The 21,224-nt window shown below is 35.3% G+C and overlaps 1 protein-coding gene across 1 annotated transcript in view; it reads left to right on the plus strand.

The window, feature by feature from the left end:
* The first annotated feature begins 522 nt into the window (after positions 1–522).
* Positions 523–21,224, plus strand: part of KCNH8 (potassium voltage-gated channel subfamily H member 8) — a 184,494-nt gene continuing 163,792 nt past the window's right edge. The window contains exon 1 of the mRNA XM_032183258.1: positions 523–685. Within this exon, the coding sequence (XP_032039149.1) occupies positions 610–685 (76 nt within the window). The 5' untranslated portion in view covers positions 523–609. The remainder of the gene's footprint in view (positions 686–21,224) is intronic.

Raw genomic sequence — 21,224 nt, forward strand, 5'->3', positions numbered from 1 at the left:
AGACCACATACATGCCTGATAAAACAGTCTCCATATTCTAGTTTCCTCTCTAATGGACACCTCCAGGCGCTATACATGTCAATGCCGCCTAAGTATTATCCTGTGATGATATTACTCAGAAAGCGGGGTGCTCATGCTTCAAGCCTAGCCTTCCCCCCCCCGCGTTGTCTGCTAGAGCTGAGAACCGGACGGTTCAGGCCGGGCTGAGGCCCGGAGGAAGGCTCGGCAGCGCCGGGGCGGCGGCTCTTCCTGCGGTGCTCCAGTCGCAGGTGGATGCAGGTTGCTCTTCCCCCATCCTCAGCCCTCCTTCCCGCGGCCTCTCCGCAGGAGGCGAGGAGAGGGGACCCGGGCGGTGCCCGGGGGGCTCCGTGGTCGCCCCGCCCGGCTGCGGGGGCCGGTGGGACCGGGAGCTGCCGAGCGGGGGACTCCCGGCGCCGGGGGCGGCGCGGCGGCGGCGGCATCCCCATCCTCCTCCCCCTCCCTCTCTCCCCGTCCTTTTCTCCCTCCCTCCGCCTCCTTCCTCTCTTCCCCCGGGCGCCCTCTGCACTTTCTTCTCGAACCACCCTCGTAGGCAAACTTTGATGGGGAACCTCGCACCGCGCTGGAAAAATGCCGGTTATGAAGGGATTACTGGCACCCCAGAACACCTTCCTTGACACCATCGCCACCCGGTTTGACGGCACACGTGAGTCCGGGCTGGGGCAGCGGGCTCAGGAAAGGGGCTGTAGGGAGGGCACCGTTTGTACAATGGGAGCCTCCTGCCTCCCATCGGATGATAGGAGCCTTCTGCCTCTTCGGAAGGGGTTTTCTTGGTACCAGAAGTCTGCAAGGAGGAGAGTGAGGCTAGGCAGCTCCTAGCCTCTCCTACTCTCCTGCCTGGCTTATCCTCAGCTTTTCAGGTGAGGAGGATGCTCGGTCCTTTCTCCTCCCGGCCCCCTGCATGGGGGCTGGTGCCGGCAGCCGAGCTGCAGCTGGAGCTGGGATCGCTGTAGGAAAGTTATGTTCTGGGCTGGGGCTTCTCCTCCTGGGCACCGGAGAGGCTGCGGGGAAAAAACAGGTTTCAGAACCTAGGCAGGGCTCTGTCAGGAGGTTAGGGGATTTTTTTTCCCTCTCCTCCCCCCCTCCCCCTCCCCCCCCCCCAAACATCACCCTGAAAGCTGACTCCCTGTAGAAGAGGTTCAGCAGCGGCACAGCAGGAGCTGCAGGAGGTTGTTGAGAAAGAAAGCACGGAACAGCCCTTCAGCGGCAGTGTTCGGCTGCAGCACCGCGGACAGGGCCCGGCGGGGCAGCAGCGCCGCTCCGCGCCCCACCGCGCCCTGCTCCGCCCGCGGCGCTCTGCTTCGTCGCGCTCAGCGGCTCCCCAGCAAGGAGCTGCCCCCGCTGCTGGAAGTTGGCTTGCCGTAGGGTTAGAAGTTGTCTGTCTTGAGTTTTGCTGCTTCTTTAATGGGGCTTTTTTTTTTTTTTTAATTTTTTATTTATTTATTTATTTTTTTAGTAAAGAAAAATTGGACTTTGGAAGATTCCTTTTAAACAAATAAATCTAGAGATCCAAAGTAAAAGAAAAAACAAACAGTGGTTTTGAGTTACTCTCAGTACTTTCCTGACTGAAAACGTTGTGATCTAACTGTTTTGGTACCTTATTGTTTATGTCTCTTGGCATTTTCTCAGTGGTTCAATTAGGGTGTGATTAAGACACTGAGCTATTGATAAGTTGTAAAGTATCAAGAAAATATGTGGTCACTGAAATCAATTGTAGAGAAACATAGAACTGTGTTACAACTGCTCTGCTAGTCTGAGGACATGTAGCTAATTGTGATTCAGGGTGTATGTAATTGGTACTTGATTATAAAGCAATCCCTCTTAAGACTACTTAGATGTACCTTTAAATTCCTTTAAATACACTACTCGAAGTCTTTTCCCTTCACCTCTCCGCTTTTTTTATTTCTCTAAATCACATGGGTATTATTTTCTGCGTATTGAAGCATGACACTCTAATACGAGTTTTGTTGCTGGTACTGTTATTTGCCAGAAAAGTAGTTCTTACCTGCTTTGTGCTCAGGACCCTCCCCCCTTTCAATGGCTTCATTTCAAAGAACAGAGCCTATGAGCTGTACACACAAACATTTCACCAATTCCCTTTACTTCTAAAGAGATCCAATTGAACAAACAACATTAATGATGATGTGCAGCTGTTTTACTTCAAAAACAACAAAAAATTAGAAAAATGTCTAGTCTTCGTGTTCTCAGTGACACAAACGGAGAAGTATGGCAGGAAGTCTATTACTTAGCTGATTTCTATGAGCAAATTTAACTGCTTTCTTTAAGCAATAATTCCACCAATCTTCATAGTGTCAGCTGGGCCAATATTTTCTTAAGCAACAGAAAACAGGGCCCATTGTCCTTACAAATCTGTAATGCTAATAACTGATCTACTTTTTCATATATTGTATTAGAAAAATAATATAATTAGATATTTATGTACCTCAAGAAAAATATAACACATCATGTTTTTATGTGTTATGTGTTGCTTTGTAAGTAGAAATTCAAAATATGGCATAAATATTAAGCCTAATCTAGAACTTATAACTATTGTGTAACTATTCACACAAGAAATATTCACAGAAGTTCACAAAGGAAGACTTCTTATTAGCTACACAATCAGACATAATAAAGATAATAGAAGTTGTGGAGGATGACACTATTCTGTGGAAAATCAATGTGACTCTGAATCTACTTAATAACATCTCTTTTAGAGGGCTAGGGTAAAAAAAAGAATCAACTTAATGTGCCTAAAGTCTTCTTTTGAAATGAAGTTATGTAAATCAATTTACATCATAATTACACTTAAAATCTTCAGAAACAGTTCATCTCCTTTATTGCTTTGATATGTTTTTTCCATGAAACAGATGGATTTAAATATAAAAATATGTATTCTTTAAGTGACAAGATTTATTTATTTTATTTATTTTCAAATAAAGAAAAGTAGTTTTGCAAAAATTATATACTTATATGAGCATCAGGAGGATACAACAAAACACTTTTTTTTTGTTTGTTTAAATTGTCTTGGTGGTAGTACTGAGGTTGTTCAGGTGGCTAAAGCTAAGAGTAATAATGATGGCTAATCCTCACAGGATTCTGTCCCATGTATTGCTAGTTTTATAGGTGATATAGAAATATATTCCTATGAAAGGAATATATGGCATAAGGATAAATGGCACTCAACCTGGGACTGTTTCATAAACTGCTTTGACCTTCCACACAATGATATTTAGTGTTAAAATACAGTTTTGTGTCAAAAGGCTTTTTGTTTTGTTTTAACATAGTCTGTAGTTAACAGACCTCCTTTCATTTTAAGCCTCTGGGAAGGATATATTATGTTGTCATCAGTGATAGACTAATCCACCAATGCATCTTTAATCCAGAAGAGGGATAATTCTAATTCTGGGCAACAGTGCAAGAAAGGATTCCAGATAATATTAGAAAATATTCTTTGCTTTCTACAGAACTTTTCAAAAATTCATTCAAATAAGTCTTTCAATTTTACTTTTGCTATCTAATTAGCAATTATAAATTGCATTATTTATAAACTGCAAATATCAAAAAAAGCCTAGATAACAGAACTGTTTGACAGTTATTTCATCTGTCCAGAATTCTCAGAGCAGTTGTTTTATATTGTTATACACATATTACAAATACATATGCTTTACATGTCAAAACAGTGCTAGACAAAGATTAATGTTGGAGTTAACTCCTGGATATTCAGGATGTCACAGAGATCTACATCTGCAAAGTTGCCATTACCTGCATTGTGTACATGGTAGAACAATATTAAGGATCTATATATCTGAATTTTCTTGGCAGAGCTCTTGGATCTGTTTATGTGCTATTATAATTTCACCTTCTTACAACTCTGAACTATTTTTTGTGTTCTTGACATTGGAGTTGAAGTCAATGTTTTCTCAAAGGGCTATTTTATTTTATTTTTTTCCCTTGATAACTAACCACAAGATCATCTAAATGTTTTTTGCCCCTTCTGTTAGAAAAGGGTTTATGTGGTAATTGCTCTCTAAGGAGAAGAAAACAAACAAACCACACTATCAAATGGATAGTGGTTTTTTTTTATATATATATAAATATGTTTATATTTTTTCCAGATTTACCATACAAAATACTGCTTTCAAGTGTTCAAATATGTCATGTATATGGTTATAATTAAAACTCAAAATATTATGCTTGTAAATGTCTGAAATTAATAATTAAAACTTTTGAATGGAAAATTTAGGTGTTTTTGATTCTCATCCTAATTTAGGTTAAGAAAACCATTCAGAAATGGTTGCATGGTATGAAATTCTCTATTACACTTTAACGTTTGTATGTGTGTTCGTTTTATATTTGTATATAATCCCTATGTATTATTTCAGTAGGTAAATCCACACAAGAGGTGGTTGTTTCTGCAAATTTGTGATGCTTACTCAGTGAGCAAAGCTAACAGATGACTTCATCATTTTGTGTGTGTGTATGTATAAATATATGTAAACTAATAGTGATTTTGTATATGGTTATATTATAAAATGACTGAAGTTCTATAATTATCTCTTGTCTATCAAATATATTCAGTTTCCAAATTGTGTACTTCCACATCCTTAGTATAACAATTTCATATGATAACTATAATACGATCATGCTGAGTTAATTCCTTCTTGCTCACTGTCAGTGGTGATAAATTTGATAATTCCTTATTTGTAGAACGACTTCTAAGTTCCATTTTGTTTTCCAATTGAAAATTTACTCAGAGATAAAATAGTGGAACTTTGCAAATGAACAGCAATTTTCATAATACGTTTATGTCCTTACCAATTACATAGTTTCAGTTTTCCAGTTGCTTTAGTCAACCCTAGGAGGGCTTGAAAGGTACTTGATGGAAACATACAAATTAAGTATATCAAAAGTGGTGTTGGTGTGTTTCCACCATCACTGTGGGTTTCCACCACATTGTCTCTTTTGAATAAACCATGGTTGGTACAGAACTAAAAGCTGGTGTATATGATGTTATTCCCAGATTGCAGCTCATTTACATCCCTTCCTCCTTCTCTTCTTCACCATCATTTGATTTCTATCTCATTAAAAATAAATTATTAAAAAAAAAAAAAAAAGAAGGCTAATATCTGCCATGTTGACACAAGATATAGACATTTTCCAATACTCTGTAATCAAATCTCTAGACTAGACAATATGATACTTAATCATTATCATTATTATAAGAAATTCAGAGGCCGCTTCTTGACTAGTGCTACCATGGAGTGTTACTAGTGCTACTAGTGCTACCTAGGAGTTTTCTACCAAATGAACGGAAGGAATTGAAACAGTGTCAAGTGTAGGGAAGCAACAGTTGAACAGTGGAGGACGTTATTGATCAAAATCTATGATTAGAGTGGTTCACCTAAAAAAAAAAAAAAAAAAAGAGAGAGAGAGAGAGAGAGACCAGACAAATGAAAGACTTGAACTATGAAAATCATTGATTAATGCCAAAGGCTTCCACATGGTGACAGTGGAAAAGCTGGTGAGCTGTCTGTCCCCTCTCACTCTGAAGGAGTGGAGGTGTAGTGAAAGATGGTCTAGTTGTTTCTGACACAGATGCAATTAGTTGGCATGAGGGAAATTTCCAAAGCTATTATTCCCTAAACATTCATTTGTTCTTTTCTTAAGCAGACTACTCTGCCCTTTTGCTTATATTCTTGGACAGGTAAAATAATGTCTTGTTTTGAACAAATCATATATTTGTCACTACAAAAATACGCTGTCAATGCAGGAAAAGATCTTTCTTGTGTTTTGCCCAGAGCACAAAGAAAGCAAATACTTTTCTTTCTGTAAGACACAATCCATGGTGTATCTCACTGTAGCCCTGTTACTTTAAAAATAAATAAATAAATAAATAAATAAATAAATAAATAAAAATAAAAATAAAAATAAAGTGATTTTGAATAGAACCCGGTGTCAGATGTTGGAATCTGTGTTGTGCTGTTGCTTTTCACTGAAAGTAACAGAAACTAGACTAAGCAGCTATTCAAAAAATATATTCCTCTTCTGTCTGCACAAGTGTTGGGGCTGAAGAACTCATAATCTAAGACTTATTTTGGATGATTTTTGCTCATGGTAACTTCAGATTCTAACTTCAGCTGAAGTTGGACATTAAAGACTGAATTGTGAAGAGATTTAGAGGTATCTTAAGACCATATTTCTTAACTAGTTCTTGTATTAAGGAACTAGTTCAATAAAACAATTGTGCAGGTGCCATTTAAAAATTAAAATTTGAGTTAGTGATTTATGATTTTAAAGAATATGTTTTATTCAATTAGTATGTTATTGCTGGAGAAAATATTAATGCGTTTGAATTGTCAGGTAGTGGTCTATCTTTTCACAGATAGAAAGCTAGAAAAATATCACTGCAGGACATGCATTCAGAAAGCTGTGTAATTCATTAAGTGAACTAAAATACCTTTAAGTCTAAGGTTAATGTTTATTAAAAGAAAGTTAGACTAGTAGCATACATTTTGTTTCAGATATAAATATAAAATCTGTATTTGAATTCAAGACGAACATTAGAAATGTAATAGTGGAAGGGTCATTAAATAAGGGATTTTATTTTTTTTTTTCTTGAATAATACAAGAATATTATCCTCAGTATTATTTCTGAGTGGGATTTTATATATAAGCCTAATAAAACTGACATTCGGTTTTGCTCTCTCTGCATTGTGTGTTTGAAGTGACATATATTTGAATGAATATTACTTTGTTAATGGATTACAGAAGAAACTCTTTAGGGGGTTTCAAACCTTATAAGATTTTTCAGAATTCCAACTAGAGTTAGTTACTCTGTAAATCTATTTATTTTTTCCTGTTCTAAATGTATGGCACTATTTTCTTCTCTGATAAATACGGAAATAAAATTATCTTGTTTTAATATTGCATTTTTACATTCAACATATATTTTATTCTGTTTATATTTTGTTTATACATTCCCATTCTCTTTGGGTATAAAGTAAATGTGTTCAGAGTAGAGTTCAGAGCAAAAGAACAATAGAAATAGACTAAAAATATTGCATCAAGCACAGGTGGACTCCTTACCAAATATGGTATATATGCATGAATGTATAATAGGTCTGGAAATAGATTCTGTTCTGATGTAATGCATTTTTTTTTAAAGAAATATACGTTACTTGTATTGCATTATCTGTGTCCTGAAAAAGGTAAACAATTGCTACAAGAGTAGCAGTTTTTACAAGCTAGTTTAATTTATCATGATGTATTAAAATGACCATGAATAAAGAACAACTACGGAACAACTCTCTCCCAAAGTAATGTTTTTTCCTGCCCGCTCAATCTGAAAATAAATAAATAAATAGTGAAGATAAGAATAGGGGGCAGGGAGAAAGAAAGGAAAAGGAGAAGAAATAAATAAACAAACAAAACATTCTCAACTGCAGACAGAAGAGAGACTTCCTTGACAGTATAAGAACATTCTTTTGGAGTTTCTCTTTGCTAAGTGCTTCAGGATCCCTATGTTTCCAAGGAATGATAATAGCATTCAGATGCTTTGGAGCAGGTGTTGTTCTTAAAATACTGGTGTGTTCAACATTGAAGTCAACTTTAAATATCTTCTGAGCATGCCTAAACTTAATGCTGGTCATCATTTCAATCATTTCAAGAACAGCCAAAGCCATAATTGCATTACGGAAAAAACACTTAGACGAAGGACTTGTTTTAAGAAACGTGGTACATTATCTTGTGATGTTGAGATGATTTGCCTCTTTTCAAGTAAGGGGAGGAATTATTGGTCATTAGAAATTTATTCCGGTGATATTTGAAATTTTGACTTCCATGAGAAGTGTTCAGGTACAAGTTTTGCCATGGATTTTGCACATCCTTGCCAATAGTTTTTAACGTGTTCACAACTAAAATCTGTCTCTTTCTTAGAGTGGCTGGACCTATATCCCCCTGAATTCAATGAAGTTGTACCTAGGTAAATGAGTGAGGAGTCTGGCCCAAGATCTTGATTAAACTTTTTAATTATGACCTTAACTATTCTTAATTTTTCTAGTGAAGACATTCTAAAAGTATTTATGCACTAAGTACAAATCTTTTCCTTAGTGCTTACTGCAAAACAGAAATACTAAAACTTGTCTGTCTTTCAGATAATATTGATTTATATACTTTTAACAACTGAACAGGAAATACTCTTTTATAATTCACAGTATTTAAAAAAAGAGTTAAAAGAATCTAGCACAGCTTTTAATAGAGAAAATTATTTATAGATCCAACAAATGGGCGGGGGGAAAAAAAAAAAAGGAAAATCTGTTGTCACAAAATAATTCCATAACTTTATTTCTTTTAATAAAAGGATTGCTAATAAAAATGTAAGTATGTTCATACACTGAGTCTGGGTTAGGCTGGCTAGGGAAAAAAAAAAAAATCATGACATGATGTAACATTTCTTTAATAATGGCCTTTAATCATTATTTTTTAATTTTACCATAAAGAAAAATTAATGTAAGAGATCTTGTTAACAAAGAAGAAAGCAATTTTCACTGTTTAGATGTATTTCCTTTGGGAAGATGAGACAGTTTTGAGACATTTATTATACAAAGCTGCAATTGTTCCCCAATGAAGAGAGAAAAACTTCCAGTGTGTCTGTACTGAGATCAGTTTTTCTCCAGGCATTAGTTATGACTGCTAGGAGTCTAGATTCTGGCTCTTAGGACTTTCAAAGGCTGAAAGTTGCTAGGGTTATTTTGCTTTTTCTTTAAGTTAAAATAACAGAAATAGAGATTTATCTGGACATCATGGATGTAATACTTAGTACTACAGCTTTTGTTTTGTGCCCTTTTCATTTTGCCTTTCATCTCCCTCAATAACTTCTGGTATGTGACTAGACATACTTTCTTATTCCAAATGTATAAAAGAGAGCTTATAACTCAGTCATTTTGTCATTTATTTGATTTTTAGAATCCCAAAATTGTCCTAATGCAAATAGCTTGTGGTTTTTGTTGTTGTTGTGTTGTTTTCTTAAATGTCAGATGAATCCTGTGATAAGTATACATAAATTGTGTCTTTTCTTGCATCTTGGAATTAGCAATGATAAGAAATATAATGGGAATACTGCGTTGTTTAAGATGGAAATAACTTTGTAAGGAAAACAAGATTCTCTGTGGAACATTGAACAACTTCTTTGGTGTGTAAAAAAACTTTAACAAGACAATATAAATAGTATATCAGCAATAAGTTGATTTTATTTTATTTTTAAAGCTCCAGATGGCAATACACAATATCATAATCTATGACTTTGTTCTTAATATATGGATTAAGCTTATGAGGTGATTGGACAGTCATTGCATTTACTAAACTGGATTTTTCTTTATTGAGCTGAAAAGTTATGATGCTAGCCAATCTGTAGGCAGTAATAATGACTAGGAGTTTGGACATTTTCTTTTCCACCTCAAGAGCAGAGGGAAGCATGTACCTCTTGAAACCTGACCTTATGGAAAAACATTAGCCATTTCAATAAGTATATGGAAAAGTATAGCTAAGAGACATTGATGTAAGAGGTTGAACTGCACATTTGCTTGAGTTTTCTCAAATTCAGCAGAAGATTTTGGCTCTTCCAATACCACCTTGAAGATTATGGATGTGACAGTGGTTAGAGCACACTACACTCCCTACTCCAGGCAAGAATTTGTTTGAGCAACAAATTCTTGCCTGGAACTAAACAGACATATGCCTTGCAATTGTACTATATCACTGTACTATAGACATATGGTTATATAGTGCAGTAGACATATGTTGCATTGTACTAGATTGAATACTTCTCTAAGGAGAAGGCAGGTAGGCAGACATCAACTACATGACCTCACTGTAGTGCATTCTGAGGCAAAAGCTTGAGGATTTATTCTCTGCACGCTTAGAGGTGTGGTAAAAGCCTTTTCCAAAATTTCAACTGGTAGGATTTACATCCAAGTATTTTCAATAGCTTTGAGATCCATATAAGAATTTGTCACTTTTCTGTCTTTGAATCTGTGATTTTTATCTTCAAATTCATTATAAATTACAAATAATTATTTTTGAATCTGCAGCCAATATCCACGTGACAGATAATAATTTTGAAAAAAAAAAAAAAAAAAACAAAAAACAGACGATCCTCCTTTAAAATGTATTAAAAATATTTAGAAAAAATAAGTTATAAGTGACCTTAAGTAAATAATTGATTTCATAAATTTTACTTACAGTATGAACTGAAGCTACAATTGATTTGCAGAGGAGGGTGTAGTCTTGTGTGGTAAAGCATACAGGTCATATTTAGCCAAGAAAGAGAAAAGGATGGAGCAGCTGCTAAGACATTGTGATTGACTGGTGGGATTGCTGAGTGAACAGTGGGGTAGAGCTTTGGAATGAACTAAATGGCAGTAGCACTGTGGGAAGCTTGAATTCTGTTCAGAATATAGCACAGGAAATGCTACTGTAAATGAGTATGGTCATGAGAGTATTAAATGTATTGTCTTCTCAGGGTTGTGGTCCTCCTTAGTTATATGATGGAAAGCTATCCTGGTAGTCTTGGGTGTCAATGTGTCTCCAGTATTTTCTTAGTAAATGTTTAGCCACTAAAACCAGAGAATTAAAAATCTTCATTTTGACATGTTGATTCTAGCTAATGCATGTGAGGGAAGGAAGCAACTAAGAAATAAGTAGTTGACTTGGTGAAAAAATACTAAAAAAAAATGACTATAGCAACTTGAATTATATATTTAAAAAAAAAAAAAAGAGGGGAAAAAAAAGGGAAATAAAGGAAAGGAGGAACAGGATTACAGGATTTGGGGGTTGGGGGTAGAAGGGGATGGAGTGGGGGGTGGGTGTCTGTGTTTTGTTTTAACTTATTTTGTCTGTGCATGGATGACTGGATAGCATATGATCTTTGTTTTCCATAAATTTACATATAGAATGTCTGAAATACTTATTTTTTTTCCCCACCACCTCCAGTTCAGTTCAGCACTCTTCCAGTTTCTTATAATGGGTTGGAAAATAACACAGACTAAAAACTGATGGAGATATATCTTAAATATATCAGGAATTGTTTCTCTGTTGTCGCTTGTAAACTTTCTTCTATTTTTTAACTGTGTTTTAGAATCTATGAACAACAATATTCTTAATTTGTATAATATATATGTATATAGAAAATGAGATCTTAGTTTTTTATTTCTGTTGTGTTTTGTTTTTCTCTAAGTTTTCAGATCACTTGAAGGCTATTAATGGCATTAACTTTTCCTGTTTTTTTTTCTGGAACTTGTGTTTGTTGCATGACTTATTAGTAGATTTTTTGTTTTGTTTTGTTTGTTTGTTTGTTTTTCTTATTAACCCTGGACAATTTATACAGTAATTTTAAAAATGGTATCTCATTTTCTGACACTCATTGGTCTGCAATGTCCACCTTCTGTCTTTCACATTGGATTTTGTTTTCAGATAAGCCTCTGTAGAATATTTAAAATGCATTGTAGCAAGAGCCAATAAGTGTACCTGAATTCAAGCAACACTGCAGATAATCCAGTTGCTTCTACAGTGACAGGAGAGATTAGCAAAGATCTACAAAGCTGTAGGCAGAAGAAATACCTCAGCCTGGGGCTTAATTTGCCAGCTCCCTTGAGCGGGTGGGAGAGACTGCTGTGATTCTCATGTTCACTGCCTGTCCTGCCCCTCTCCAGATGTTCCTGCTCCCACTGTGGGGGTGGATGGATCTGACCAAACAGCTGCTGAGCTGCTCCAGGTAGCTGCCTCTGCTGCAGGGATAGATCAGCTACTTGGGAAGCAATACGGAGTTGCTATAATTCACTGCCCCATGCCTGGAGCTAAGCTAACACTGTTTACTTCCAGGATGCAATCAGCAAGAGAAGTCAGAATGGACAGGTGTAAATTACTGCAGACATTTTAACTCATTAGTCAGAATTCTTATGCAAATAAAACAGGCATCTGTCGAGATGTTTTCGTATTGCTAGGAGCAGGAGCCAGATGGAGACCTAGAGTTTTGGTTTCAGTCGCAACTCAGTGCTAATAACTGAAGCTGATAGTAATTCTAGTAACCAAGAGTAGTAACTCTTGGAGACTTGCATAGAGATTTTGTTCCCTGCACTTAGTTGGAGCTGTCTGAATTGTCTTTTTATTTTTCCCCCCTTTTAGCCTAACTAAACGGAATAATTACATATAGAGAGATGCTTTCTCTTGACCCCAACAGTATCTTCAGGAAAAACAAACAAACAAACAAACAACAACAACAAAAATATATATATATATATATGTGGACCTTTCAACATTTTGTATTTCACATTAGAGATATACAATCATATATGCAGGTGGTAGCATGCTTAATTACAGAATAAAGCACATTTTAGTCAGAACTAGTTCACGTATTCATCATTCTGCTAAGTAGAGTCTTCAGGGAATGATTGCTAGAACTGTCAGGTTAACTGCAGGCCTTCTGTTTATGTCCTTTGTGGTGAATAATTTTAATTTATTTATTTCTTTTGTGTGTGTGTGTGTGTTAGAGATAAATAGTCATAACCTGATGTGGTATGCATCTCACCTGCAATATAACTGAATGCTGTTGTAAACACTTTATATAAATAGGTATAATCACTCACAATAATTGTGAAGATTTATTCCAATGAACACAACAGAGTGGGGAAAGAGAAAAACAGCTGCTATATGCATCATTATGTAAGGTGCAAATTATAGCTAATTGTCCAATTGATAGTCTTACAGGTGACAAGTGATTAGTACAAGGAGTGTCTTTTCCAGGAAAGCAGGAGACCAAGTTCAGGGAATTATTAGCCATATAAATAAATAAATAAATCTGGAGTTATAGTAATTCATTCACCTTTAACCCTTATTCATCTTTTTAAAACACTTTTCCTTTTTATGAATTCTCTGTAGGCAGAGTCTGAATAGAAGAAAGACAAAAGCCAGAAAGCTCAGTGACAGAAATACTGTATGACCGACACCATGATGGATAGATCTTAATAAGCTAAGTTTTGGGAGATGAGTGAAATAATTACAAGTAAAGCAAAGAGGTTAGAATTAATTGGGGAAATTGCAGTAATATTATTTTTTTCCCCAGTCTGCTATGGCTGTTATGTCATTTTCTATGAACTGTAAAAAAAAAAAAAAAAAAAAAAAAAACCTTCCAGGTTTTTTTTTTTACAATAAAAGGATAGGAGACATATTCTGCCACCTTTACACACCCTGTTTTAGTTTGGACTGATTATCTAAGATAAGCAAAAATGAAGGGAAAGAAACAGGTTTTTATGTTTCTGGTATGAAAGTATTGTCTCTTAACCTTTATAACAGAAGTAAATAAAACTTATTGCTCATAAGTAATTAAATGCACACAGTAATTATTCTAATAAAAATATTTATCTAAAGTAAAGTTAATGAGAAAATCTTTGTAATGGTGTTTCTTAGGTTGCTCTATTTTCAGCTATTGAAGTTTAACATAGTGCTATGAGCAGCATGGGGATTTTCTTTCATCTGTTTAAATGCTTGGCATGTTGAAGTAGTTTGCAAAGCACTTGAATGTTTTGGTGTTCATTTATCATTGCTAATTTTCAGCTACCTAGGAGAGTTTGTGAATGGTACAATGCACTAAATATAATAATAGAATAGCTTGATCTTGAAAGCAGGTCCTTGCTGATAGTTTTTTTTCAGGCTTGGGAAGCAAAGTTTGTGGCAGTAAAGCACTGCAGTGAGTATACATGTTGTGGGGAAAAAGAAAAAAGAAAAAAGAAAAAAGAAAAAGAAAAGAATCTATGTTGCTCGAGGCACCTTACAAATATCTTCTCTGATACATTAAACAGTGTCAAAACAGTGTCATCTTTGGCCACAAGGCACAGAAATATCTGTTGGGTTGAGGGTGTGAAGTTGTAAATGCTCTCCAGATAGACAGTCCAACTATATATGACATCCCGTTTTTCTGTGGAGAAGCACCAATTCATCCCTTGTTTCAGAAGCTCATGTGCCAGATTAATATATGATTAATAAATCGACATCAGGGCTGGTAACTACATTGACAGGTTGGGCACCTGACAGGAAAGGGACAGAGGTGCTGTTCTGCATGAGTTTCAGGCCTATGGGCTGGGATTAAGGGACCAGAACTAAGAGCTCTTCTCTGTAAGAAAGTAAAAACATCCCCAGGAATAAAACACATCATGTCTGCAGAAGTTCTGTTTCTTTCTGCCAGTGTTGCTATTCTAAGGGTTTGTTGTCTTTAAATCTATAATGCTTACAGAATGAGCTTGTACTTATACCTAGAATTAAGCATATGGTGTTACAATGGGAAGACAAGAGAAAACACAAACCTGTTGCTCTGAACTAACTGAAGAATTTACAATTCTTCACAATTACTTCACAATTTAATAATCTGGAATTTTGGCTCAATTATACAATTCTTCTCATGTCTTAAGCTTAAAATAGTTCTCAGAAGCCTTATTTTTATTTGTTTTCTTGCTCAGGAAAACCCATGATAATCAAAATTGTTTCAGGACCTCTATTAGCATGTAAATAATTCTGTTGCTTATGCATAGTGTTAAAGCACTTGATAATTGCAGCTGAAGAGAAATAGAAAAGTTAGAAGAATGAGGGATATATCTTATTTCCACAAGTACAAACTACTACCAAAATTACAGTTATGAGTATACCACAATCAAAAACAACCTTTGCACCATAGGTATATTTTACACCCTTAATTCTTTCTGTAGGATAGTTACTTCATGTAACTATCATATGTGGGAAGTGTGTTTCCATCCTTATCCTGTATTTCCAAAATTACTCTTGTAAAAAATATTTGAACGAGACCCAGTCTAGCAGAACATGTTTCAGCTCAAACTACACTGGTGACAAACAAGAAGGAAGAAAACAAAGAACTAGACAATCTAGGTCACAGAAAATTATCTTGCATTAGAAATAGAAAATTGCTCCATTTTTCCAATCTTGGAATGTTCTCAGTTACAGACCTTCAAATAAATGAAGAGGATTTTTCATGACAAGGGATTTGTAACAACCTACAGTATGATGAAAATGTGACTATAAAGAGGAATTCTATCTTTACTCATAATGTGTATCCACCATAACATTAATGTAATGGTCAGTCAGCAGAACTTTATTTTAAATATTTTCTAAATGTCCAGGGGAGGAAAAAGTTCCTGTAAAAATATACTTTCTACTTTTCAGAATATTCTTCCAATAATTCAGCCTTCAAACTAAGAGTGAAAAGAAAATGACATAAACCTTTTTATTTAGGGATAGAACACATAGGGAAGTGACTGTTAAACAAGCTTAATGTAAAAATGTGACAATAATTAATTTACATATTTTACCATATTGACGTTTTTTATTTCATAACTTTAGGATTACTATGTTGTATTCTGGCATATTTGTGAATCTTCAGAAGCACATGAGGAGTCATTAATGGTTTTTAGTGGTATTGACTCAATTTTCTAAGGCACTGCTGAATTTGTTTTCAGTCTAATGAAAACAAAATTTTAACTACTCAAAATACAGTGAGGTGTCATGGTTTGTATTCCATTTTGCCCTTGACTCAGCTTATGTGAGTTGGAACATTCTTTTTGATAAGTATGAGAGAGCTGTCCTCAAGTTGTGGGGGTGTTCAGCTGCTGACTTGTTTGCGAAGCTAACTGTATAAGTACTGAGACTTTTTATTTCCATAAATAATACACTAGTTTCATAGGTGTCACATGGGAATTACAATGTCAACATGAGTTCTCCAACGATAACCTCGGTAATAAGAAATGTGAACTTTTAGACTCTAGACTTGAACTGGTCATTTCTGATAGGCAGTGATCATGGGATTCAATTGAAGAGAGATCTACAAAGTTTCTTTGTATATATATTTTGTTGTTATTGTTTTTCTAAGTATTATTTTGTTGCTTAATTTTGCCAAGTGCTGAAAATTTAATATCTAAATATATTAATGTATCAGATAAAAAAATCTGTCTTTGGCTGTTGTAAATATGTGAAAGGAGAATGAGTGATTTTTGGTGCCAAACCACAAGTGAAGCCTTGTTCCCCCCTGAGTTAAGCTCCTATATGAATTTTCTGAAATCCAATAAAGCCAAGCTGACACTGAAACTTTGTGAAAACTAGGCATTAATAATTTCTCTTCTAGCTGTTTTATGAAGCTGATTGTAACATCTCAGCACGCTTCAGACCTCTTCTCCACTGGTAAATATTGCTGAAGACTGGCAGTGTTAAAAAAAAAAAAAAAAAAAAAAAAAGAATAGATGGGGGGATTCAGGTATTCATGGGGGTATTCATTTACATGTGTTCCATATGCTTTGTTATTAAAAAAAAAAAAAAGCAACACGTTAAAAGTTTGCAAAACACTTAGTGAGCACAAACAATCTATAGTAGTTTAGTACCACCTTTTATAACACTCAGAAACATTTGCTTAAATGACTATGCACTGATGGTTTCCGATTTCAGGCATTTCGCTGACGTATCCTAAAAGAAATGCTTGATCCTGTATTCTCAAACTATTTCTGTGAGAGAAGAAATGAATCAATTAAATTGGTGAGATGTATAATGGTTATATAAGGTGGTTGTCCTTCCTTCTACTATAGATATGCCTTAGAACTGCCTTCCTCCCTTTTTAGCTAACAAATTTCTTAATGTCTTCCTCATAAATGACTTAAGATGAGTTTTGTGTCAACCTTACTGATGAAAGAAGCTCTGAAAGGTATGGCAAAATGGATACTTATTATTATTTATTTATTTATTTAACTGGTTTAAATTGTTTACAAATAGAGCCATGGAATCTGTTGTTCTCTCTTTTGACTGCAGAGGGATTCTTTCATTCTTAATCTTTAATTCTTCTTGGATGCACCTTGGAAGTCTAAACTAGATCATATGACTATGCTTCATAACTGCACAGGACTTGTGTTAAGAATCTCCTAACAGTTCCTCTCAAATCTCTCGCATCTGGAAACAGTGGAACCAGTTATGTTTAAGATCTGTGTTTGTTTGTTTGTTTGTTTTCTGCTTTTACAGAAGGATCTTATGTAACATTCTCAGAACTGTGACTCTTTCTCTTAAGAAGGTTGATGAGAAGAACAAAATAGGGTGGTCAAAAGCAAGGCTACATTTTTGTCTTTTTTTTTTTAAATACACCTGTAAAATAGATGGAACTTGAGCTAATTTTATCAATACAAATTATTAACTAAGTTAACTGGAATACTTTATGTGTTTGAAACAGCTTAGAAATAAATGACACTTAAAGGAGTCATCTAGCAACATTCATTTTTACACTATTTCAGCTAAATCATATATTAGAACACAAAATGCAGGTGGGGATAGATATGATGTTTTTGAGAAAGAAGACAAATTTGTATCCACAAATTTAGTTAATCTGTGTATAAGGAGGGCTTTTTTTTAGGTATGTGCAATTCTAGGTAACCAACTGAATATAAATATAATATATTCTCTGATAATTAAACCATGGCTGGAAATATACTTGAATATGATCCTCCTGATTTAGTCAGTGGATCAGAGTCCAGTTCATATTTATATTTATTTTAAAATACTAAAATAACTACTGGTCTGATGACCAAGGAATACCACATTGCAAGATACTTCATGCAGTCTTTGCAGTCATGCAATCTTTGAGTTTTCTCCATGAAAAACATTTTCCAATAGCAACATTTTTTGATATACAGTGTCAGAATACCCTGTGCTTATGATGCTCTCTGTTGTTCTACACACTGTTGAAATTGCTGTTAAACTAGTTCCCACGTAAACTGAATAGCCTTGTATGCCATTAAGTATTCTAATTGTTATCTACATTCAGGATAAGCTATGTATTTGTTTTGTGCATTTATAACATAAAAATCAACATCACAAAAAAAAACAATTGTTATTAAAGTGTGTGAGGTTCAACTATTTCTTTCAGAACTGGTGACTCTGAAGTGCCAGAATCTTATAAATAGAGAGAAAAAATAGGAGTGTTTGCTTGGCTTAACCTGTTTTTAAGCCTTTATTTATGCTTCCATGTGTGGAAATCTGATAATGAGAAACAAGCCTTCCTGACAGTTCTCAATATACAAATACAAAATTGTTTATGCATTATCATCACTGATGAGTCAGCATGCAATTTATAAGTTGTAGCACATTATTATTTATAATTGACTTAATTCTTGTGACTATTAACCTTCAGTCCTGACATTCAGTCAAGTCTATGGATTGAAGTTGATTTACAATTTGAAAATTTTTGAGGATCAAATGTTTCAGTGTCTTCATTTAGGAAGTGCTTTCATATCATAATAGATTGCCAGACATAGAAAAGGGACAGGCAGCACCAGATAGGGTTTTTGCTGTCCAAAAAGTGTGTCTCTGCAAAGACTATAGCAGGGAAGTAAGGAATAAATGTCTGCAGTTTGACAAATGGGAATGTGAGTGGTCTTTTCTCCCTTGTGACTCAGCAGTAACATAAACCATACAGCAAGGTAGTTGTAGAATAAAGCCATTGAAAGTCATTGATCAGCTAAAACCAAAATCTATCTATGTATATTAAAATATTACAAGAAGTTCTAACAGCTGCAGTACCATACCTTGAAAATAGGTCAAAGTTAACATGCTGTTTCAGATAAATAGAGTTATTATTGATATTTTAACTTAAATTTATTGGTTATAATTATCATGACCAGAATTGTACATCTGCAGAGAAAAGTAAAGAAGTTTACAACTGCACAGAAAGTTGTTGGATTTTACACAAGGTCTGAACTTGACTTAGTTCTTAATGAAGTTAAACTGAAATTTAAAAGCTCAGTATGAGAAGCTGCACCCCATAAATTACAAGGAAACATAGGTGGGTCAGAAGTGGTGGGGTTCTTCACTTACCTCATACCACAGGCTGAGGTTCCATACAGTGGAACAGAGTAGTCTGCCACTACACCAAACCAAAGATGAGTCCAGAACATGAGTCAGGAAAGATTTATTTATTTATTTATTGTCCCAGAAGGTGGTGGAGTGGGGAGGAGGGCACGGGAAACAGAAGAAACAATGAGCACGGACCAGAATCTATGCATTTTCAGAGTGAGCCATGTAATGTTTGAAATATTGAAATACTGCCTGTCACTGCATATCCTCCACTGTTCCTCAGGAATCCAAAAGCCCAATCTTTCTTAGTTAATAGAGCCAAAAATGTAGCTCCACAAATAAATATTCTAGCTGGCAAAAATATTTTTGTGGAAATGTTGTTCTTATCTCTCTTGATATTACTTGCAGCTGTACATGTGATTAATTTTATATTGTAAAATTATACAGCCAATATGTTCACACTTGGAAGTATTCCAAGTCTGTGTTTTGTAGCATTATTATTATTATATTTCAAACTAGCTTATGTCATGTCTATTTTTAATAAGTTTGCTTTAAAGGCTGAGGTGTGGTCTGAATATATATGTGTCCTATACATCCTCTAATTTAAACAAAACCTATACCTGTAAGCACTGTATAGTATCTCAACTGTGTTTTACATGCCCTGGATGCATTGCACGAACTGATGAACTGCCACGTCAATATGATCTGAAAGATCTGAAAGAGACTGGGCATGGAGGTGACATGATGCAGCATGTGGTCTTCACGCCCAAGATGGTAGGAAGCATTGGTGCTGCTGCATGGGTTCTGTAGCAGCAAATGAAGTTAAGTCTAAAGAGACCAGAGTACATGAGACTTAACATTTTCTGAATGTTGTAATCCGCATATTCCATTGATGGTCCATTGGACGTTTATTACCATCAAACGTGAAATAATGAAATGTGAATATTTACTCAGATAAAGAATCTGAGTGGAATAAAAAGAAAAATAGGGGGGGGGGGGGGGGGGGGGGGAATGCGTTACTTACAAGAGAGCTTCTATGAAAATTTAATGCTTGTAAAACTGTTTGAAGATGAAAAATATCCTGCATAATGTAAAATATCATTCCTTATTGCTAAGAAACTATTTCTTTCCCAAATCTGTTAGTATTGCTATTATTACTTTAATTAGACAGAAATTAGACAATTTTTAGCTTTTACTTCACTGATTTCATTAATATTTTTTGAACAGATTTAAGTTAAACTATCATATATATATATGTATGTATGTATCCATTGTATAGTGGTTAAACCTAAGGTTTCCAACATCTTTCTTGTAGTGAGTGGCCAATGTCACTAACATAATAATAAACAGTTGGCAATAGGTCTCAAGTCCCATCCCTATTTAGCAGAGCAGTAATGTTATACTAAAATCTGATGACTTCTGAAATAGTCCTGACTAAGCTGGGCAATTTCAGCTTCTGCTATGTCATCCATAGAGCAATACCAGAGATACAGCATTGTATATGCAACCTCAGCTAAACAAAAATTTAGTTTTCTCAGTTATGCTATCAGTTGTCTTGCAGCAGTCAGAAGCTGCATGGTTTTCTACTGTAACCATACGTTCTCCATTTATCATTGTCAAATTAGTTGAAAAGGAACTGGGTTGTAGGAACTGGGTTGTTTATTTGCATGTTCTTTTTTTTTTTTTCCATTATGTTACTGTTACTTCTTACCCTTTTGTGCCTTGTATACTTTCATTGTCTGCTTATACATTATTTTGGATTTATCCATTCTTTCTGAACAAAAAGTAATTTTAAGGACATCATAAAAAGACGCAAAATATCTTGGTACAGTAACAAAAATTTATGGGATTCTATTCTGGTTTGTTTGTTTTCCTAATTACTACATTGAACTTACAAAGTTGCAAGACTCACATTTTCTTTCTTTCTACCTTATATGGCCAATTACAATTTTTCTTTGTGTGAATACTCTACACTCATTTTGTTGGAGTCAGAATGATTGGGTGTACATGGGCAGTGACAAGTAGATTTAGGAATGTCTGCTTCCATGACTTATATGGCTTATCTGCACAGTTGGTTCTCAGTCCAGCTGTGGTTCAGTTATCATATGCCCCAATTTAAGAGCTTATTTTTTTCATTGCTGGTAGACTCAACTGTGCTGCTTCTTAGATCTACCTGCAGAAAACAATGAGACCTCCATCTGGGACTTAGTCTCTTACTTTCTTTTGAACTCTAGAAGTTGGCCCATGCCTACTCTAAGCATTTGTGGTGTAAGTCATGTGAATGGTGGCACTGGAAGGCT

This window comes from Aythya fuligula, chromosome 2 (assembly GCF_009819795.1).
Source record: "Aythya fuligula isolate bAytFul2 chromosome 2, bAytFul2.pri, whole genome shotgun sequence".
NCBI lineage: Eukaryota > Metazoa > Chordata > Aves > Anseriformes > Anatidae > Aythya > Aythya fuligula.